This window comes from Cavia porcellus, unplaced genomic scaffold, assembly GCF_034190915.1.
Source record: "Cavia porcellus strain 051 isolate PalLab524CR breed Dunkin Hartley unplaced genomic scaffold, mCavPor4.1 scaffold_1, whole genome shotgun sequence".
NCBI classification, from domain to species: domain Eukaryota; kingdom Metazoa; phylum Chordata; class Mammalia; order Rodentia; family Caviidae; genus Cavia; species Cavia porcellus.
The window spans coordinates 171943179-171966989 of record NW_026947484.1 but is presented as its reverse complement, the minus strand read 5'-3'; the positions used below and the strand labels follow the sequence as shown (position 1 = coordinate 171966989).

The window sequence follows — 23811 nt, the reverse complement described above, 5'->3', positions numbered from 1 at the left end:
GGGTGCAGAAGGGGGGGAAAGCAAGCAAAACAAAACAAAAACAGGAATGTGTGTTTTGAGCAGACGTGAGGAGGGCTGGGAGGACCATAAGGGGGTGTGTGCAGAATTTCATTAAATTGTTACTTTAAGATTGTCTTCTTAAAAAAAAAAAAAAAACAGAGGGGGTGGAGAAGCAGGAGTGAGGAGCGGCTGGGTAACTCGGCCTCTCCAAACTGATTGATTAGTCATGATCCCCGCAGTTTTTAACAGGGACTCACTCAATCGGGAAGGTGGAGCGCTCGGGAGCAGATTAGCATACGCTTGTTTACTCATCTTCTGAGGGATTTTTTCCCCCTCTTTCCTTTCATTTTGTGAAGAAGGAGGGAGGGGAGGGGGGAGTGGGGGGGAGGGGGCTGTGGCTTGTGTTATAAAGGACGCAAAAAATAAATAAATTAGAGCATCTTTTGGGGGGAGGGAATTGAGCGGATCGGTGTCTTAGAGGAGCTTTTTTTAAAGAGCGAGAAATCATATAAAATAAAATGAAATAAAACAAGGAGGAAGGCAACCAGCTGTTGGGGGGGGGGGAATAAGGCAGATAAAGAAGCGGGAGAGAAATTAATTGCCAACCAGGAGGAGTTGGACTGTATTTTTCAAAGGTGGGGGGAGTGGAGCACACACCTTGAGGAAGAAAGCGAGAAAGAAAAGAAAAAAGCAAGTGGAAGGGGGGGCTCGCCCCAGAAGGTGAAGAAGCGAGAAACTCGCGCGGAGGCTCCCAAAGCTGGCAGCTCCGGGCGGCGGTGCAGGGGCGAAGGGGGGGCGGGGGGGACCGTCGGACATGCGGCTCTGGAGTTGGGTGCTGCGCCTGGGGCTGCTGAGCGCCGCGCTGGGCTGCGGGCTGGCCGAGCGCCCCCGCCGGGCCCGGAGAGACCCGCGGGCCGGCCGCCCCCCGCGCCCCGCCGCCGGCCCGGCCACCTGCGCCACCCGGGCGGCCCGCGGCCGCCGCGCCTCGCCGCCGCCGCCGCCGCCGCCGCCGCCGGGCGGTGCCTGGGAAGCCGTGCGCGTCCCCCGGCGGCGGCAGCAGCGGGAGGCGAGGGGCGCCGCGGAGGAGCCGAGCCCGCCGAGCCGGGCGCTCTATTTCAGCGGGCGCAGAGAGCAGCTGCGCCTCCGGGCCGACCTGGAGCTGCCCCGGGACGCGTTCACGCTGCAAGTGTGGCTGCGAGCCGAAGGGGGCCAGAAGTCTCCAGCCGTGATCACAGGTAGGCGAGGCACCCCAGTCGGGCGCTGCACTGTCCCCGCACCCTAGGGGCGCGTGAGTGCCAGGGCGGGATGGCGGGCGGGCCCGGGGCTCGCGAGTGTGTCCGTGCGGGGACGCTCGGGACACGCTGCGAGCCTCACTTTGCCCCATCCGCGGAATGGGCGGGCGCGGACAGTGGCGCTGCCTGGCTCCCTGACGCGACTTGGGGCGCGCTCTTGGCAGATCCAGCCCCTCATCTGAGAGAGCTGGTCCGCGGGGAACCCACTGAGCGCAGCCCGCGCTCAGGACTTGCAGATGCGCTGTCTGGGTTCAGGAGGGAGGGCAATGACCCAGTTGGGCTGCAAGTGAAGGCAGGCTAGAGGCCCGCTGGTCTCCTGACTTTCTGACGGAGGTAACCCTCTGCGTTTGTCCCCATTAGCCAGAAAACCAGCAGGGACAAGGATGTTGGGGTAACCAGACTTAGAAGTCCTCAAAGTGTCCCAAAGTTGCTCTGTGCTCTAGTCATGCCTCTGGGACCCCCCTCTCCATCGCGCGCGCGCACACACACACAAACACACTGGCACACGCACACGCACACAGGCATATACACACGCGCACGCCCCTCATCCACACACAGACACTGTCATCTCATGTCCTTCTTTTCAAACCTGTCGCCTGTCACTCGGGCTGGGGCGAGACCTTCCTAGCGCACAGCCCGCCAGCCTTTCTCAGAGTCCGCTGAGAAATGGGGCGCTTTTCTCTTTTGGGACCTTTATGAGCCGTAATGAATTTGAGTTCTCCCTCCTCAGCCTCGCTCTCCCCGTGCTCTAGGCCCTTCCACAGCAAAACCCGTAGTGAAACCGGACACAGCGAGGGTTGCAAACCTTAGAAATGTTCCAGCATCTCCCCCGCCCCCAAACGAATCTGTGGAAACGTCTTTAATAAAACGGGGGGCGGCGGCGTGGAGAAGGGGAAAGTTTTGCCTTGTGTCTTGGAGATTCCCTCCTGCACAAACAGTCTTGCCTTGTCCTGGGACGTTTCAAAGTGAGAATAGGGCTTCCCCCTTCGCCGCAGCCAGGAGATTTACCCCAGCGCTGCGCGATCCCACCCCCTTACACACACTTTCTTAGGAGGGAAAGCTCCGAGCTCCACTGGCAGTCAGGGCTCTGTCTTTCTTTGGCGTAGACTTTCTCTAACATTGCATGGACTATCTTATTTATATAAAGTCCATTTCGAGGGTTCGCAATCTATTGTTATACCAAGAAGATACCGTCTCAGAGCCCCCACTTTCTAAGTACCAAAGGAGAGCAAGAATGACTTACACGCGCGCGCGCACACACGCACACACACACACACACATACACACACGCCCCTGACGTCATCGCGTGCTATTTTCCTCTCTTTCCACGGGGAGGAGAGGGAAACCGAGCTCGTTCACATTTGGCTTCCAAACCCTGCTCAGCAGAGGGTATGACAGGGAGCAGTAAAGCCCGTATTCAGAGTAATGGTGATGATGCTGGTAATTCAGGATACGTGGTACGTGTCCTGCTCTTTCTAAGCATATGAAAAGCACAGTCTGCTGTGTGGAGGCTAAAAACAAAAATGAGTCCATCTGGCTTTTCCTAGTCCTCACCTGGCCTGTCAGCGATTTGGAAGGCGTGCCCTTCGCGAACGGGGTACAGGTATCATCAATGAAAAGGTTGTGGTGTATTTATGTCCTCGGTTCCACGGGAGACTGCTTTAGAAGTATCTGTAACTCAGACAAGGGTCTCTCTACACATCGTTCTCCTGAGCACTTATTCACTCGCACACAAAGATTGTTGCAGTAAAATACTTTAATTGGATGGGGGAACATTAGGTTATTATTGCTTGTGTAAAATGCCTGGTCCATTTTATGTGTGGAAATAACATTCCTCTCAAAAGGAAAAAAAAAAAAGAAAAGCACGGCTGTCGTGTAGCACCAGAAAGCCAGGAGCTTTTCTCCCGAGGATTCTGGTGGATTTTTTCCCCTCCCCTAGTTGAGTCCGAGCCAGATTTGGCGGTGTGTAAACACCTGGCCGCGTGCCAGAAAAGACTCATTCTGCAGTATCCTCCACACGGTGCAGACTGTTGGACTGAAAAGAACCTGCTTCTCCTTGAATTAAAAAGCAAACAGGGGTTCTTTGCAGAAGTACTTTTTCAGCTCCCTCCTGTACGGAAGTTAGGGCTGGAAGAGACAGGTCTGAAGTGGGCGCAGAGGAGCATCCTCTAGCTGTGACCTGGGGAGCCCAGGTGGCTGCCTGCCCTGCTGACTCTTACTAGCTGGGCACACAGGCACGCAGCCTTCTCAGGAATCCCTGGTCACCTATCTTGAGAGCTCAGCAGGGACCGCACTGCTATTTCAGGCAGAGGGCTGCTGCCTCTTGTCAGGCCAGGCTTCCTTACATCACTCTTTGCTGCAGGATTCAATTGGGTTTCATAAACGTCTAATTTTACGGTGCTGTTAACCGGGTCTGTCGTCTGGCAGAGGCAGGCCTTGATGCTCCTGGTAGGTGGATGCTCTCCCAGATCTGCCTGCCCGGGGTGCTACTTCTGCCCTGGTTCAAACTACACTGACAGAGGTTCACACAGGCATCCGGAGAGGTAGGGGGCGCGGGGGAAAGGAGCACTTTGCTTCTGGAGCTCAGAAAACAAGGCTGTTACTTTTCTGAAAGGGAAAGAGAAAATATCTGTATATTAATAAATAAAGAAGGCAAGGTTCATACAGACCAAAACAAAGCTGAAGCTAAAAGTGCATGCGGGATTCTTTTGAGAGCCCTGGGCAGCAATGAATACTTCTCTAGCCTTGAGGGATCCTTTAAGGCTACCGTAAGAAAGATCTACCAGGTTATGCATGTCAGTTATCCTTTTGACCAAGGGGGGAAAAGAAACACAGAGAGATGACAGTGCTCCTAGGTAGAAGGAAGTAGGACTTAGTCCCTGGCATCTCCACTTCCAGGCCTTGCCCCCTAATCCATGGGAGGACCGCTCATAAACGCCATCACCTCTCACCCCAAAGACCACCCCTGGGCCACAGCCCTCCCCTGTGGCAACATGAGCTCCCTTTCAAGTTGGGCTGGGGGAGCTACTTCAGACACATCCAGTTGCTTTTGTACCACACTAGGCCACATCCAAACCCCCTGCCCCTCATCCCCAACTGTGCCCCCTACACCCCTCCATCTGGAAGAAAGAGAAAGAAAACAATAGACTCAATTTTCTCCATGGAGCAGAGGCCCTGAGCAGCAGTTAATCTTGTTAAAGTTTCTCCTGACCTGTTAGATAAGTGAAGTGCGGACCCCACAAGTGTTGCCCTCCTCCCACCCCATCCCTACTCCCCTTCCTTCAGGGATTGGAATGCCTGCTCAGAAGGAGAAAGGGATTTACCTGAATCCTATCCAGCACCTCCCTTGCCAGCATTGTTTCTTTTGTTCTAAATGTTGGAATGGATTAAGTTTGCTGGTTACTCTCTAGAGTCTTTTTCCCCCCCTCCCTTCTCTAGCCCCTACTTCCTACTTCTCACTCAACCCCTCAAAAAGAGTGGGGATAGGTTTTAAAGAATCTGTGTATTAACATGGCTCTCTTCATTTACAGTCCCATATGGCACCTAAAATATTGCAGTTGTTAAGAGCTCAGTTCTAGTGGCCAGATTACCTAAGTATCAATCCACCTTTGCTCTTAACTAGCTGTGTGACCTGAAATAAGCTAGCAGATTCTTCTAGGCTGCAGCATCCACCAGATTGGCATGGACTCCTATTTCCTAGGGTGTTAGAAACTTAAGTGAGCTTATGTATATGGAAGTGCTTACAATAGGACTTGTTACAGAGTAAGTGCTAAGCAAAATTCACTCTGATTGTTGGACATGATTTTCCAAAGATCTCGGTCTAGGCTTTCTGGGCTGAAGAAGGTTAAAAACAGGAAATAAATGTGATCTTCCTGGGCACTTGTAAGATGCCAAATACTGAACCCAGAGCTTGCCTTATGGCTTTTATGCTTATGACCAGCTTAGGAATGGGCATCATATACCTACTTCACTGAACCAGTCTGCATCTCAGAGAGTTCAAGTTTGGACTTGGACCAAAGTCTTACAGGTTTTTGGGTTGGCACAGCCCATAGGGTCCTCGGGTCCTAAGTGCCCATTTCCTCTGCCATCAGTCCTTAGAGAGAGAGGAGTGACTTGTGTTCCTTTCCTCAATCTTGCTGCAGGACCTGCAGAATGTTTCTGTTTCTTTCATCATTTCTATGAGCTATTGTGTAGGTACAAGTTTAAAGAACGGTGAGAAGTAGGGACAGAGTCTTATCTCTAGAGATTTGCATTTGATCCAGCAGATTTGGTTTTCTTCTAGACTCAAAATGTCACTTGCCAGTTGATTACTGTGTCATCTGATTTGTCCTGCCCTTCTATTCTCAGTTTCCTCCTTTGTTAAGTGGGCACAGCGATTTCAGGGCCCTTCAGGGACATAAGCATGAAGAAAGTACCTTGCACAGTGCCAGCTTGTCAAGGGGACTCAGTCATGGGTAGCTGTGACTCGGAACAGCCACACTTCCAATTCCTATTTGTGAGCTTTGTCTTCTGAAAGGATCTGTTTGAGCCTTTTTTAAAAGGTGTTCTCTCCCAAGTTGCTGGGGAGTTTATCTAGTGTGGGTAGTTTCTGCTGGAGAACAACTGGACTTCAGATAATTTTTTTTTCACTGTGATCTCTTCTTGGACATACTGAGTGGCCCTTTGCCAGTAAGAGACAAACAGTCTAGAACCACTGAGACCTGCAAATAAGAAAACCTATTAGTGTGTCAGGGTAGCGTGCATCCCTAGAAGTGGAAGTCAGACAGTGACTCTAGATCTGTTGTTGTGTTTCCTGTTCCTTCCCCAGGTACCCTCCAAACCTCTTGGTCCACTCTACACAAGGAAGGAGGTCTTGAAGCCCAGAGTGGTAGGATGGCTATAACTAGTCCATGCCTAGATCAGCAGTCATTTGGCTCAAATAGCTCAATGTACAGTGGGGAAACTGAGGGTTGGGGTCGGATAACGTTATATTCATAGGCCTTTTCCTCTTAAAGGAGCCTGGGAAATCTTTTGGTCTAGTAGTTGCTATTCTAGGATGAACTGGTAATCACTAGCTTTTATAACATCCTTCAGCTCAGGCTGGACCCTAACGTGGGCCTGGCATTGGCCTGGGCATGGCGGTTTCTCAAAGACTTCTTAGACAATATTCACAGTCTAATAGGAGAGTCACCAAGCCAGTCCTCTTGTTCTACAAGTGGGAAAGGTGAGGCCCAAAGGAGAAGTATAGTCCCCTGCTCACTGACCTGGTTAGTGGCTAAGTCTTCAGAGAAATTCAGTTGTCCCAGCTCAGAGTTTCCAAGCACTGGAAAGGATCTCTGCTCCATCCTGGGTCCTACTTAATCCAAACTTCTGGGCATCAGGGCTGCTGATAATCCATCTTTCCCAGTGTGTGATGCCAAGCCCTCCTTCTGGTGCTTCTTTTAAGCTGTGAAACTGCTCCTCTTAGGTGGTCCTACAAGGAGCACCACGCAGTTGTTTTCAAGTGGCTTCCCCGGGGTGTTGGGAGGAAGCCTACCTGAATAGGAATAAAGGGTATAAAAAGGGAAGCTCAACTCAGAGATTTTAACAGTTGGACTAATCGTGTGGGCAGGTATGTGTTCCTACTTTTTCAAAAGCTGCTCACTTTTTGATGACTCTGAAACCAGCACTGGCTTCAAGTATCTCCCAGGAAGAAGACAAGGAGGCAAGTACCCCAAGCAGGACTCCCTGTTTGGGAGTTTAAAGGCCTGTTTAAAGTTCGTCTACCTAAGGCTAAAGGCTCATACATGCAGCTGGCATCTATTTTTCCCTTTCCAGCTTCTTTAGAATTTAGTTCTCTTTCCTTTAACATGCCCCTGTCTTCCTTGTGCTGCACCAAGAACCCTGCTTCTTCCTGCTCCAGTGACTGAAAATGTTCACCTGGGATTCTGACGCCAGTAACCAAGACTTAACTTGTAAGTTTCAACCCCTTAGTTGTGCGAAGACCTGAAACTGAGAACTAGGAGGTCAGGGTTAAACCTGAACTTGATGTCCTCTGAGCAGTGACACGTGGAGCCTCCAGGGAGAGGTTTTCAGATGTGAATACATTCAACATCTCCATCCCACTGATGTCATGGGGACTAGGTGAGATGCTGGCAGGGGAAGCTCTTGCCTGAGATCAGAACCCAATGTATATGTCAGCATGGTCAGGAGGAGCCAGAAGGTGAGATGTGCGAGGGATTTGTGCAGTCAAGGTCATTCCAGGCACAGTGCCTTTATTATCATCCTTTAGACTGTGGATGATAAATAGAGACTGAGTCAGCAGCCTTTTCATGCTTGTGATCTCAGTAGAGTTCTTTAATGTTGGGACTTCACGAATCTGCTGAACTCTGCCACTTCCTCCCATAAGACCCTGACAACTTTCTGCCTGCTAGGTCCTTACTGTTTCAGGATGGAAAGGAAAGGTCAGGATGGAATAAGAGCTTTTTGCACAGTGCCCAGCAATCTTAGGGAGTCTCTGGGCAGGTGCTGGAAGACAGACCTCTGCCTCCCCAACATGCTCCTCACCTGACTGTGTTTAATCATGGGAGCCTACAAACTTACCTTCGAAGGAGTACATTCCCACATTATAGGGTTTGAATGGACAGGGTTTGACTGGAACTAATCATTAATTTTTTTCAGGTATGATAATAGTAATGTTATCATTTTTTCTAACATATCCTAATGCATTAAAATGCATACTGAAATACTACGGATTAAATTATGTTATGTCTATTTTAGTTTATTTATCTAAAAAAATTTGGTGAAATGTGGGGAGAAGGAATTGAAGAAAGTAAAAGCTGATTAGCAAACTAATAAGTGTTGAAATCAGTTATAGAAACCTGAGGCTATGATTCGTTTTTTTCTTCTGAGGTTTTGAATGTGACTGAAGATTTGCATAATAAAACATTTTTAAAAATTAAACGGTCCTGAGGGGGGCGGGAAGAGGTGACAGCTCTGATCCTAGTTATGGTGTGAGCCGAGGAGTTTGCAGGTACAAAGGCCATGGGACCCAGAGCATCAGGGACTCTCCCACTGTCACACAAAGGTTACCTCAGAGTCGTGGTGTAGTCCAGGCTTCAGAAGCTAGGAGCCCTCTCTCCCCATCTCTGAACACCTGGAACCCCAGGTTAAAATGACCGTCTGGGGGCCAGTCAAGGGAATAAAACTAAAGGTAAACACCTTGTGGAAGGGGTCAGTGAAGACTTGCTGGGTATGATTATTGGGAGCGACAAAATTCTTTGCTAAAGAGGAGTTCTGTATTTATTGTAAAATGTTTATCATAATTATCTCATAAGATCTGCTAATGATTGTCAAAATCTGAAATATAACAGTACATCACATCCTCACATTTATACGCATCCCTAGTTATCATTTTTTTTTACTCCTATTTCTCTCCATCTCAAATCGCCCAATGAGCTTCCTAGTCTTCTAGAATCTTCATGGGCCCTGGGGGAATGACCTGAAAAAGTATGTGTTTACTGCGAAAATGTTTTGCAGTAGTTGATCATAGGACTTAAGAGTTTGATTTCTGACTCTTGCACCTGCTAGTTGCGTGATCTTGGGCAAGTTCCTAAAATGTTCAAGCTTTGTTTTTCTCATCTGAAAAGTGTGGGTAATACTGGTTCTTGCTTCATGGAATTGTTTTGAAGATTAACTGAGCCTCTGGGTGGAAAATGCTTAGTAATGGAATCTAGATCATGAGGTAACCAACAAACGTTAACTTACATTGGAATTGTGTGTCGGATCCTTGCCACTCACTATTCCTAATTCTCTAAATAACTCTGGAAGTTAGACAAGCCTATCCTGGCAAAGCCAGGAATCACTTTTTCCTCTTTTACCACTCGGGATAGGTTTATTCTTAACATCGCAACATTCAAACAGACAAACAAGCAACTGTACAAAAGTGAGAGCCAAACACAGTGAGCAGCTTATTATTTCATTTAAAAAGCCAATGTGCTCCCATTGTACAAAATCTGAGAAATTCCAATTAAAAAAAAGAGACAACACCAAATTTATCCATTCTTTGCCTACATTCTCTGTAGGGTTGCTTTTTTGTTTGTTCGCTTGCTTGTTTTCTGAGTTACTATGTCCAGACACCATTGTTTTAACTATGAAAATTATCTGTGCCCTTGGGGCGTTTGCATTCTGATCCTAAGATGTGTTTGGGGTATGGGGACATATTATAAACAAGTAAGCTTGCGTGTCATGTGCTGCCTGCTAAGTGTGTATGAAGAAAATGTCAATGCAGCCTGGGGACTGTGGCTGGAGAGGGAAGGGCAGGGATAAGTGAGATTTGAACAGGGAGCTCAGGTATGACTGTTCTGAATGGAGTCACTGGAGAAAAGACGAAAAGCAGCCCTGTAGCTGTCTAGCAAAGAAACAGCAGTGTCCTGGAAGACCGGACATATCAGCTCTGGACCAGGTCCATCGCTACCTGGCAGTGGGACTCTGAGAAAGTCATTTTCCCTCTCTGGACCAAATTTCCTTATCTGAGCCCTGTGACTGTTGTGGATTTATCAACCTTGGCTCTACATACCCTTCAAGCAGAGACCTTTCAGATTGTGTAACTCTAAGCAGGGCTGTCCTTAAACTAAGTTATGAAACTGGCAACAGTTCTGCTTTTTTTCATTTCCTTGCGTTTTCCTCCACTAGGTGGGGCCTGTGCCTGTCACCCTCAGGGGCAGAGTACCTACACACTTGCTGCCTCCTGCCCCCAGCAACACACATATCAGGAAAAAAAAAAAAAAATCTGATCCTCTTTCTGCTAAGGTGTCATTGACTGACAGAGTTTGCAATGTTACTCTTCAAACAATAGCTATATTTTAAGGACTACTCAAAAAGTTTTGATACAAAACAAAATACAAAGGATGAAATTTCACAGACTGACTGAAGACATTGTTTGGAGAACATTGGTACTTCCTAATACCTGGAAACCACCGCATTAATACCATGAATAATATAGCTGTCCCAAATATACAATGCACTCAGTGAGAGACTTCCAGTGATCATTTATGAGGATAACCATTGAAGTCCTTAAGTATCATCAATTTTTATAATATAAAAGCCATTTTAGGCAAAGTCCTGGACATCAGAGGAAGCCCCTGACCATTTACTCTAGCTTATACTTTGTGTCTGTGTGTGTGTGTGTGTGTGGTACTGGGGATCGAACACAGGACCTCGCACCTGTCGGACAAATGCTTATCCTGTCCTGAGTTAAATCCCTGGCTACTCTAGCTTATTCTAATCAGAACATTTTATGAGTTAAAATGCTTAAGTTCTAATACCCATAGTCACCTGCCGACCTCTTTTTCTGCAGGGACTGTCCCACTGTCGTGCCTGAAGTGTGTCTGCTGCCCTCTCACCTTCTCCTCTCCCTGTCCTTCTATTCTGAACACCCCTCACTTTTACTTTGGCCACTTAGATTTTTCTTGGAACAAGAGAAAGTAAATGTTTATTTTCTAGCATTATTAGCCACAAACCCAGCATCAAGGGTTCTAGGAGTCACCCTTTTTCAATGTGAAAAAACCTAGTGAAATTCCAGCCCATTTAGAGAACACAAGCAACCAAATCCAGGAGGAAGTAAGCCTCTCATTGGGATATTTATGCATGCATATAGAGGGATGGCATGACCAAAACTAGGGCCATGTTCCTGTCTTTTTCTTCAAGAAACTGGTGATCTCAGCTGTGCTTGTCACCTACATAGTCAAAGAAGTCACTGCTCTGTCTGCACCATAGTCATCTTTCCTTAATTCTTCCTGCTGCATGAATGGGAAAGTGAGGAGAATGTGACCAGATGTATTGCTGCAGTAAGGTTATAGATTCATCATCTACAGAGGCTGATGAGAAATCAGAGAAGGACATAGTAATAGGCAATCAGGAACCAAGCAGCTCTGCTCTAGGAGATGTGGAACTCACAGCTAGAAAACATGAGACATGTTCAGTCTTGTGAAGTCAAATCCATGAAGGTGAAGGAACCAAGGCATGCAAAAGCTACAAGGACCTCTGTAAGCCATTTATTTCTTGGATACATAAATGAGAGTCCGTGAGGAAAGTGGCTTGTCCATGTCAGTGATCACACTACAGAAAGCATTTTTCTAAGTTCTCAGGTCCACTTTAACCCCTCTTTGTATCATTTCTATTGGTTACCATCTCTTTGCTGATGACCATTGTTCATCTCCAAACCCTACTGAAATCCAAATTCGTAAGTCTAGCTGTCCACTAGAATGTGGACGTGTGCTACAAACTTATCCAAAGAGGAATCATCTTTGCTCCAAAACCTTTTGTGTTCTTATCTTGGTTCATGTTACCAACTCTAGATACATCAACCACTGTATACAGTCAGTCAATCAACCTCTGTCTACACTGCTTTCTTAGCATTTTCATAACCAGCCTTTTCCTTTCTTTGCTTAGTCTCTCTTCTTTTCCTACGTGACTCTCCCTGGTAATAAAATGCTCACTTCTCTGAGCCTCATTCGCTGTGCTCCTTCAACCTATCCTGCAACAAGGAACATCTCTCTTAAGTGCATATCTGATTTTATTAGTCCAAACTAGCAGCTCTTCATCAACATCTCAATTATTTGAAGTTTTCCCCAAATACATCAGTTTTTTTAAACATCATTTCCTTTGCATAACTTGTCTCCTGTATTTCTGTACACTTTTTCCAGAAGGCTTGCTGCCCACAGGGTCCTGCTCAAGGTTCTTTTTCGAAGTCCTCTCTGACTCATCCCAGTGTGTAACTTGTTCCCCTTCCCTATCCATCTCCAGCATACCTTCTACACCCTTATATTAAAACTCTCACCTGCATTTCTTGATCACATTTAATCGTGGCCATATTGGAGTCTATTTTAACTTCTCTGATGCCGAGCATAGAGCCTGGCGTATAAAGAAGCAGTATGTATTATTCTTCATGGAATGGATGAATAAATAAGGGAGCCCAATGTCAAATAAGTCTGGGAGAAAGAGCCTAGGAACCTCAGGCACATTGCATTACGTAACCAAAGCACATGACCTGTCCTGTGCGTCACAGTCAGAAACATTACACAGTGGTTAATTCCATTTACCCTTGAGCAAAGAAGTTAGAAGGGAAAAGAAATTTGGCCTTCCAAAACAAGGAGGAGGGAACAGTGTATTTAAGGGCCTCCTCAACTCACATTGTGGCCTCTGTAATCCAAGCCACATTTTGGCCTTGGTCTTTCCTTCTCAGCCCCTGGCCTGTTTGCAAAGCATTTGTTTTGTGTCTGCACTGTGGCACAGAATTCTCAACCGTGGTCCCTTCTCCTATTTTCCTCTCTCCCTTATCAAGGTCTTACTGGGCTTCAAGCATCCTGGCAGTTATATCTGTTGCTTGGATTTTCACTCGTTTCCCATCTTCCCAATAGGGGCTTTTCCATCTGCTTCCCTTGATCTTGTGAGACCTTGCAGTGACCTCAGAATCTGGAATTCTCTGTGTGTTGTTTATGTGCCCTTGGGGGAGAATACACATTCTCAGCAATAATGACAGTCATAAAGCAGCTAGTTTATAAGAGCACTTACTATGTGCTGGCACTGTGCTGAGTGCTACATGTTATGCCCTCCAAAACTGGGTTAGAAATGTGTGTGACTCACCAAAGATCTATAGCTAATGGGTGGTGAGACTGGAATTCCAACCCAGACTGTTTTAACTTTGTCTCTGTTTTAGTGTGTGAGCCTGCCGCATTGCTTGGAACACCCTAGCGATCCACTAACTGTTCCACAAGAGATGCACATACTCGAGGATATATGAATGAATGGATCCATGGGAGTGGTAGTGCCCCTAGTGGCTAAAGGAGACACTTAACAAATGTAGATTAAAAAGAAGAGAGAGGGGGAGAGAAAGGGAGGAAAAAATCTGAATGAACATTGTAAGATTTCAAAGAGCTTGGCTGAGAAATCTCTTTGATATGCAAAAGTATATTTTATTTGGAAGTGACTTTTGAACAGAAAGCCCATTTACATCCACCAGAGCATTTTATTTTTTTACCTTTAAGTGGTCTACTGGGAGAAACACAGTTATTTCAAAGACATTGCTTTTGCCAAAAATGTTTCTTGATTCCTCTTTTGGGAATCATAGTCTGGGACATGTTCCCTCAAATATGCACAGTGGAGACACATTGTCATCCTCTGAGGAAGAGCCCTGACATGTTCTGAGCCAAATCCGGGAAGTATGTGGGGGACATGCTGTACGTACTGCAGGGTTCTGTGTAACACATTGACATTGAAGTGGCCAAGCTGATTTGTGGTATAGCTATCATTGGAGCCAGTTCAACCCTAACAGAGCCCCTATGAAGCTATCAGGGATGACTGTACTGAGTAGCTCCACTCATCCGATTAGGTATGGTTTATTACAAACACATTCAATGTGTTGTCCACCCCTTTCCCAGATTCTGGAACTGAAATGACAAAGAATCTGCTTCATCAAATCTACCCAGGTGAGCCATGGAAGAACTGAGGTCTAGGCAAAAGTTGACTTGTTGAAGTAAGTTAAGTTTAGTCAAATAAGGCTAAAGTAAACTGGCAACAAAATTGACTCCCAAATTAGTGCTCCTTCCACTGAATCACTTTGTTTTCCTTTATGGTTTGAGATGATTGTTTTAACTGTGGGCAGGTATTAGTGAGTGATATTAGAAAACCTCGTACTGCTGTTCAATGATTTTACTTCTTAGATGCCAAACCTCTGTCTTAGACATTCTGTAAGATTCACTAGGAGATGAAAGCTTATTAGAAGTAAAACATCTTTCTTTCCCTTGCTTCCCTCCTACCCTTCTTCTGTCTCTCTCTTTTTTTCTTCCTTCTATCCCTCCATTCCTCTCTCCCTACTTCTATTTCTACCCATCTGTCCATCCATCCATTCACATAATGGCCCATTTTTGAACAGTGTTCATAAATCACACCCTGAGCTAGGAAATGGAGATTTAAAGGAAGAATAAGGCACAGTTCGCATCCCTTGAGAGCTCCTAGTGGCGGAAGCAGACTGGTAAACAGATACATGACGTCATGGTAACTACTATAACTAAGCAATTAATAAAGTACTAGGAAAGCACAGAGGGAGAAACACCGTGTTGTGGAACACCTATGTTTATCATGGGGACTGAAAAATACTCTGAGCATAAAATCCTTCCATCTGAAAAGATCAAAGGATTTGTTCATGAAGTCGATGGCATGTGTGTGTATGCAGAATATATAGAACCATGCATGTCATTTCAAACATACATTCATAAATCAAATAATATTTGTGCTTCATCTGTGGACATTGACCCCGAATTGCTTTTCAGAGTTTAGTGTTAGGAAATTATTGTCAATTTCATTCATCATCATTCAAATAAAGTCTAATCATGCCATTGTGTTCCCCCCTCACAGAATTGACCACACTCTACTTTGTGTATATTGGTGTCTGTCTTTTTCTCCCATTTATCTCTGAGATCTATTTCTGTCTTCATCTATGTAACTCTAACCATTTAGCACATTACAAGCCACATTCATATGTGCCAAGTAAACTCTTAACTGGATAAATTGATTGACAAGGGTTTGAAATAAAGGAGAAAACTGGTGATTATAAGATGCTGATGCCATGGACAAGAGATTTAAGAATTCACAGCATAAACCTTAGGAAAGATCAAGCAGTGAAGGCAAACATATTGTGAATGGCATTGGCTGTTAGGTTCGGCCCTAGTTTCTCTGAGCTGATCTCACATACATATTTTTTTTTTCTTTTCCTTTTGCTGTCCCTGTGCTTCCCTTTCTTTTTGAGCCCATGGTACTACCCTTATTAGCTTTATCTAGCATAGTTTGGACCCTCCCATTATTATACTTCAGGATAAAGCTGCTGAAAGATGAAGTCTGGCTACATGGGAGATGACCCCGTTCTTGCCAGAACCCCCACCTGTTCTTCAGTGACCCCTCATCTGTGAGGAAGATTCAATGGAGAAGGAGTTCTAAGTGCCCAGGGCACCTTCCCGGTACTTGTACATTGCAGAATTCAACAAATATTTGTGCAATCACAGCTAGATTGATGAAAATGCAGACTTACAACAACTGTAGCACGGTCTCCTAAGCTCACAAATGGAGACTCTGATACCCAGAAAAGACAAAAAAGTCAGCACAAATTTGTCTGAAAGTTGGGCACAGAGAAGGTTCAAGGCCCAATTTTTATGACCTCTCCTTCTGTTCTGGTAAAATATCATAGAATTTGGACCCACAAGCTTAGACCTAAACACCTTAGATTACTGAATCCTATAGTTAGATAACACTATCTCTCTTTTTATACCGGGAAACTTTAAGTTCAAAAAGTGGAAGAAACTTATTCAGAGTTCCATAATAAAAAAGTGACAACATTGATATTAAAAAAAAAAGCCTCTATGTATCTGTGTAGATCAACTAATATGTAGTATATGCCCAGAACTGTGAGATGTAGTAGTGAACAAGACAGAGCAAGTTCCCTTCTGTTGTGTATTTGTATTTTTATGAAGATAAAAAACAATAACCCAGTAAACAATTATAAGATTTATATTCTGATTGTGAGACTTGCTATAAGAAAGTAAACGAAAATGGTACTGGGAATGACAGGAACAGAGGAACATGCATTTTTATCTTCAGGCCATATTAAAAACAACAAGTTATCCATATTAGGATGCTAGAGATGGCTGCTGGTGAACAGACCATAGGGAGGACACACTCAGTACAATAGAGAAGTCAGTATGCAAGCCCTGAAAGAGTTGTGTGTCTACCTGAAAACAGCCCAATCCACGGGACCTGAATTTTAATCCGAGTACACAAGGAAGTTCCCAGCATGATACAACAGAGTTTCGAGATCAAGCTGACCACTATAGAGAGGATGGATTGCATGAAACAAGGAGAGAAGTTTCAGTGACAAGCCTTGTCCTGCTGTGAATTGGTTGTTGATATTTTTTTGTCACGGCTTACCATTTTGACTAACATCATTAACATTTGTTTCCTAATACTAGCACAAACTAAAACACATAAATAGCACTCATATTTTAGATCAAATAGAAGAGAATGGGGTTTATACACTTGGCCTTAGAAGAACTTGAAGAGATTTATAAACCTCAAGACACTTTCTGTAAAAGTTTGAGGCTGTACACATTTTTTCTGGAATATGTTATCAGTTTCTTAAAGGAAACTGTGGCCCCCAAAGAATGACTTACATGCTGAAAAGCAGGGGTGCATATCAGGTCATTTCCTGAAGCCTGTTCCCAGCTCTAAAATCTGAACCCTTAAGGGAATTTGTGAAAATGAGAATGTTGAGGTTGAGTTGTCATACTGGACCGAGGAATTACACCTTCCTTCATCTATGCTCTCCTTGGAGTAAATACCATTTGGAGCTTTTTCCCCCCACTGAGGAGAAATTAGTTTATTCCTCAGAAACATAATCTACAACTTTGTTTATTCAAACTCTGGTCTCTGAGTTTCTCTGAGATTTTAAATCAGCCTTTACTTCTACCATGGCCTGAAATGGTCCTTCTGGTAATTATTCCCTGTGGACTTTATCCACTATTTCAGCCATCTATCCCTCTATCCATCTATCTCTTCATCAGTCTTTTTTTTCCTTCCTTACTTCTTTTCTTCTTTCCATATGTAATCTACTCACTAGTTCTTGTGATAGGACTGGAATAAAATTTTGGTGATTCCAATTCTAGGTCTTATGCTACCAGGAGTCCCTTTTTTAAAAATTCCACCAAATCCTGCATTTCCAAAGAGTACAGTTTGAAAACCACTCTCTTCAGAAGCTGAAAACTACTTTGAAGAAATTAAAGTGCTCTGTCTGCATAGTTACATTACTATACATATTTCTCATAGTGCTTGGAGTCTGGAACTGGACCATCAAAGACTCCTTTATCAATGCTGATATTTTAGATCAATAACTATTTCCATTGCTCAGGTCAGCAAATGAGGGAAAATCAAATACAGGTATGAGACAGAACCATGCCTTAGGAAGAGGACAGCCTTCACCGGTGGAGACAGAGTGGAGAGCTCGCCGTTACTTTGTTCCTGGACTCTTTTTGTCTCCATTCTCAAAACCCTTGCTTAGTGATGCTGAGGCTTCATGATGCTTGTGGGCCTCTGGGTGCAGAAAAGAGCAGGAAGCCCTCATGGCGTGGGGTTGTTTCAGTTTCTGAAGCATTTTCGACATGTACCTATCATATTCCCACTCTCCTCGTAAAACAAGCATTTTCCCTGAATACAGTGAGGTCTTTGTATTCTCAACAACAAACACATGGTCTAAGGCTTTTGGACACAACTTGCCTGTTTCTCCAACTTCTCACCCCTGCTCCCCACTCTGTCCACCAGTGCTAAGCCCAATGTCAGCAAAAATATCTCTTTACAAGCAAGGACTCCAAAAGACCAGCATCAGTAGCTTAAACAATCTTCTAAAGTGTGCCCTAGGTTCGTCCTTGGAATCCCTGTGCAGAGAGGGTATCACTGGCAGCAGCTTTCACGGAGCGCTTCCATCTTTCCATCTGTCCACATGTCCGGTTTCCTCTGTCTCCTTCCACTTATTCATTAAAACCATGAGGAGCCTGAACTCGAAAGCCATTCGGATGCTCACCTGGATGTTGAGCATATCTAGGAGACAAAGCCCAGACAGAGTACAAACTAAGAAAAACCCAAACACATACAGCCTGCAGTGCCATTTGAAGCAGAAGCTGGCTGCAAAAGAATTACTAATCTGGTGGGTACCATAGTTACATGAGGGCTGTCCAGCTCTAGAGCATTTTCTAGGCACTCTTAATGTTGAGTCTGTGATAGCTCCCTATTATGTGTACATAGTAATGATAGTAGCCAATATATTTGGTATGTAATATGGTTCGGGCACTATTCTAAGTATTTTGCATGCATTGTCTTTTAAATCCTCACAGTAATCCTCTAAAGTTAGTACTATTAATGTATCAGTTTCCCAGATGAGAGATGAAAAATATTATGAGTTTACTAAGGTCCTTAACAACTAAGGGGTAGAATCAGTGTCCAGAAGCCAAAGTCTTACCACTCCGCAAAAAAAACTCCTCGGTCCAGATAAATTAGCCCCACATTCAACTTGTTACCCAAACTTTCTTTCCTGCTTTAACTTTTCTTAGATCCTCACATGACCGTTTTCTAACCTCAGCAGCATGGGCATTTGGGGTGAATGATCCCTTCTTGTGGAGATTGCCCTGTGCATTGCAGTATGTTCAGAGGAATCCTGGCCTCCACCCACTGCAGGTAGTAACAACGCCTCACCCTGTCCTTAGCTGTGATGACCCAACATACGTGCAGATGTTTCCAGATTTCCTCTGAGGGGAAAAAAATCTCTACTGGTTGACGATTGCTGGTTTACCTGGATTCTTCAGATCAAATGAAATTATGTAATATTCCTAGAATGTATATTCCCACCTTCAAGCTCTTTTACTCTGGGTTCTACTTGAGCTTGAAGTGTCCCTGGCCTCTTCCCCACTGGTCTCCTCCACTCTATAGTGTCTCAGCTCTGCAACCTGTTTCACAGCCAGAGGGGAAATACTGCCTTGTCTGGGCTACTGATCTGCCTGTTTTTATGCTCTTTTTTTAAAAAATAGTTGCTACTTCCAAACTTTCTATTTAAAATCCTCTAAAGAGTCCACTGTTCCACGTATTCTGGAACTCAGTCTTTTCCACTCGTTCAACAGTGTTTAACTAGGTTTACCATGTGAAAGTCGTCAAGCTAAGCACTAAGAGTAGAAAGTCAAAGGATATAAAGTCCCTTTCCTTCAAGGATTTTGTGTGATAGACTTGTAGAGTTAAAAGGGGGCTTAGAGATTAAATTAGTATTTGCCAGTTGAGTATAGGGGGAAACCAGGGGCCAAACGGTAGGTGAAATTTAATCAAGATCAACTAGAGACCAGGATTGTTCTCTACTTAGTAGAATACAGTAAAATGCTGAAGTCCCAGTAAGCATTCAAACCCCATTTATCCTCCTAGAAGAGAGCCTTAAATGGGTTCTTTAGGGTTGAGTTACAGTTCAGGATTTTCTAGCAGACATCAAAACAACAGAAAATAAACATCTAGCTAAAAAAAAAAAAAAAAAAAAAGTTGATCAGCCCTCTCCAAAAGTTTGCTTATATTTCACTCTCTTCGTTAATAATTGAAATGACTTCAGAGTACCCAATGAGTACACAGGGTGTCCTGAGTCATTAGTCCTGACTCCACCTGCTCAGTCACTCTGAAAAGGATACCTGTCATCTTTAGCAAAAGATCCTCATCCCCCTCTGGATGCCCAGCTTCAAACCCCAGCAAGATCCCCTGTTGTCTATGGAAAAACTTCAGCATTCAACCTCAGGTGGTCCCTCTCCTTCCTTTCCTTCTCTTCCACTGTACACCCTGAACTCCACCAAATGCAGTCAATGTCTGCCTCTTTTCCAGGGTTACCTGCACGTGACTTCATAGCTCTCACCTTTGCTTATATTTTACCTTCTGCTAGACAGGCATTTCCGAACTTCTCCCTACCTAATCCTGTACCTATCATGGCTCAGCTTCTCTTGAGACTTTTCTAGGTATGTTCCTTTAGGTTTTTTTTTTTTTTTTTGTCAGAATCAAGTATTTCCTACACGGAGCTCTGTTAGTTTTTTTTAACTTTTATTATAGAACTTTTAAATTATATGTTATTTATTTATATTTTTAAAAGACCCTTTTTCTTCGTGAAGTTGGGTTTTCCCAAGCTAAGCAACATGATATAATGTTAAGAACTGTGAAACCCACCTCTGTCAATTGCCAAACAGCTACTCAACCTTGCAACACTTATGTGAGCCTTCTGAGTCTTGGTTTTTTCATCTGTAAAATGGAATGATCAGCTGAATATGGTGCTGTGTGTTTGTAATACCAGCACTTTTGAAGGCTTAGACAGGAGGATCATGTGTTCAAGCCAGTCAGAACTACTTAGAAACTGTTGTAGTCACAGGTTGTGAGGAGAACAATTAGAATCAGGATATAGAATTTATAGTATTATTTTATGATGGTCACCCAGGAAGTGCAGGAAATCTATCCACAACACTAAAGACTCAGAATATTCAGCCAGGGGCCTGGATCCCACAGCAATGTCCTGCAAGAGCCCAGATGAAAACCTAGAGCCCATGATAATGCTTCCCACGAGTCCAACTGGAGGTCTAGAGCCCACTAGAAGGACTCACACCAGTCTGTTTTATGGATCCATGCTGGGAAGGCCCAAAGTTCAGCGGTGGAAGCTAGCAGGATGAAAGAACTGTGCTGGTAGGTTGAGGGTTCTACACTGGAGCCCAGAAGTCATACTCTAAATAAGAACCAGGGCTGCCCTGAAAAGTACCACAGCCATCCTCAGTGACACAGAGGTCCCGAGCTCCTCCACTGATAAGAACAGTCAAGTATATGCCAGAAAACCAACATGACAAGTTTCTCCTAGAGATTAAACTGTACATGTCTTCTGCCTCAGAGCCAAGAAGTGATGCTCAATGTAAGGACCAAAGCTCCCCTAAAGGGAACCACAGCCACTCTCACCAACAGGATCCCAAACTCCTCTGATTACAGTGGTCAAACACACTGGGGAAGCTCTTCTTCTCCAGGTCTCTGTTTTGCTGGCAACTTCCCTCAGGTGGAACATCTATGCTCAGTACCATGATGACTTAATTCAGCTGGTGTTAAGTTAAGCCCCTGATTTAATCCATAGCAGAAACTAAGCAGAACTTTGTCTAAAAAATGAAAAATTCAAAATAATTGGGAATGTAACTGTGAGTTCAAACCCCAGTACTACAAAAAAAAAAAAAAAAGGAAAGGGAAGAGACAACCATAATATCTCTTGGATTGTGAGATTTTGCTTTGTTAATTCTTGTAAAGTGCTTAGAAGGTGCCTCACACACAACAAATATTCACTGAGCTTCAGCTATCATTACTCTGTCTGCCCAGGGAGTAATTTTAGATGCACTGTGAAATGGAACTTGCCTGTCCAGCCTTGTCCCTTCCTTATCTTCCTTTACCATCTCTCCTGGTAAGGCTCACACCTCTCTGTAGACCTAGATGAGGTGATGGCAGCTTCACCCAAGAGAGGAGCTTTTGTCTCTGGTGTTCAGCCCACACAGTCTGAGGTAGTTTTTACATACCCTGCTTTGGCCCTGCATCAGGCATGAAGTGGACATCACTTGGCTTGCCCATGATGAAAATGGATTTGACCAAGATCTTTAGTACATTAGTGGCAAATTAGGAAACAACTACATCTCTTGTTACACCCAATTCAGAAATATTCTGCATGCATTTTCAATAAACTTTACAAGCTATTTGACCAAACTTTTTTCCATTGCAGATGAGAAAGTAGACACAAATTTTTATTATATGTATGTGTTCAAGTCACCAAATAGAAGGCTCTGGGTGCAGAGTAGTAACAGACATCTGTTCTTTAGCCTCATGAACTTACAGTCTAGGAAAGGAGATAGCCATTGAAAGGATGAACTTCAGAAGAAAGCATAGTGTCATCCATGGTAATTGTCATGAAGGAGAAATTAGAGCAACAATCACATATCAGAAACTAGCATTAAGACACAAGAAAGAGAGCTAGCACCTACACTCTTGCATAACCACTTGTGGGAGTTAGGAGACAAACCTTCTGTCCTGGAGCAGGTGCAGAAGGATGGACGAGTCAAAGACTGACCACACCTGTGTCAGAGGATGGCCGCTGTCTGGTACTCACCACTACTGTTGCACTGGTGGTGCAGACTCATGACTTCAAAAGTAAGAGATAGCATTGGCATTGGTCTTCAAAATCAGAAAAGAGGGATTCTAGGGAGGCAAGCCCATCTGGAGGAAACAAGACGGAACAAAGAGAGAGACTTACCTGGAGCCTGTCTTCATTCTCCATGACAGGTGAAACCAATATCTAAGATACAAGGGTGTGGTTGGTCTTTACCCTGAGAGGCTCTTGTTTGTCCATTTGAGAGAATAATAAAAAGCAAAAAGTGAGGAAGATGAATCAGTGGTGCTTTGCAAATTGTGTCTGAAAGGGATAAAACTACTGGAACATGGGCCAATTAGGAGAGTTCCAGTAACAGTGATGAGAATATACCACACACCAAGTGTTTACTCCCCCATACCTGATAGCACTAAACATTTATGGTAGGCAGTAGTAGGCTCATTTTAGCAAATAGGAAAAGAAAACTCAGACAGGTGTTATGGCTTGCTTAAATCTCATGTTGTGTGGTTGCAAAGCTGAAATTTGAAACCAGAGCTCACACCTTCCCCCATCTTGGAGAAATAAGTGTCTGTATCTCCTGGGGGCTTGGGAACTCATGGCTAGAATGCTGTGATATCCACATGACTACATAAAGATCATTCATTAAATAAGAGTGTGTTGGGCTAAAGAATATATGGTGTATCCTTTCAAACTTTAAAGGAGCACACACACATACATTTATGCAGCAGAATTCATCGTATGAGGAAACCTTCCTTTTCTTCTGGAATGTGAATGACCATCTCTGCCATGATCTCTGGAATCTGGAAATACTGATATAGTTGGTGCTGAGATTAAATTGACAAGTCTTTGTGGTTTTACAGGGACATGTGAAGTATGCTTCTGAGCTTATTACTGACATCTATCTCTTCTCTCCAATTCTTTTTTGTGGTTTTCCAACATGGAGTTGTTCTTACTTGCTTTCACAATCATTCATAATAATGCACATTCCTTGAGTACTTATTTTATACTTTGCTAAGTGTCTTGAAAATGGTATCTTATATCCTCCAACAAAAGCTGCATTGATGTCATGTTGAAACTAGCACTTAACTGACCTGTATTTCTTTCCATATTGTGTTTTTAATCACTAGATTGTCCATTGTGCTTTCCTTCAAGAAAACATGCTTGCATGTATTCATTTGATTCCTTTGTTATGTATGTGCATATGTAAGCACTTTATCAATACTGATCAATGTTTCCTACTTGCTAGTCTACGTACTGGCTCTAGAAATTTCAAGAATGTTCCTTGATGCCTGGAACTCCCTTTTCCCATGATCATTTGCAATATGGATAATACTGTACTTGGACTGTGAAAGTAGGAACTCCCTTGTCTTTCTCAAGTGGGTTCCTAAAGGGACAGATGGAGTCTGTTGATTGTTTGCAATGGATTGCATACGCACCACTCTTCAACTTCAAACTCTCTTCCTTTAGATGAATATGAAAGCCACTGTGTAAACGTGACTAACAATGTGGTATAGATGGTGAGACTATCACTCTGGCATGAAACATGCATAGAGCAAGAGGTGCTGGCAAAGGATGTGAGTGGATGCTGGGTTGGGTTTTATGGCTGAGGTCCTGGGTCTACTTCTTACAAGTTGTGTGATACTGGTTATTTCACTGCCTCACTTAGAACCTCACTTTTCCTATTTGAGTAAACAAAATAATCATTTCTATTTTATTTACTGTAGAAAGTGTTGAAAAAAGCAGATGAAATAATTATGATGCTTTTCATTTTAAAATTTCAAAGAAATTTGAGATTCTCTGTGCTAGGGTAACCAACACTTACCC

The 23811-nt window shown here is 44.1% G+C and overlaps 1 protein-coding gene across 1 annotated transcript in view; it reads left to right on the top strand.

Annotated features, from left to right (window-relative positions):
- Nucleotides 1-695: 695 nt before the first annotated feature.
- Nucleotides 696-23811, top strand: part of Pappa (pappalysin 1) — a 228108-nt gene continuing 204992 nt past the window's right edge. The window contains exon 1 of the mRNA XM_003479141.4: nt 696-1235. Within this exon, the coding sequence (XP_003479189.2) occupies nt 815-1235 (421 nt within the window). The 5' untranslated portion in view covers nt 696-814. The remainder of the gene's footprint in view (nt 1236-23811) is intronic.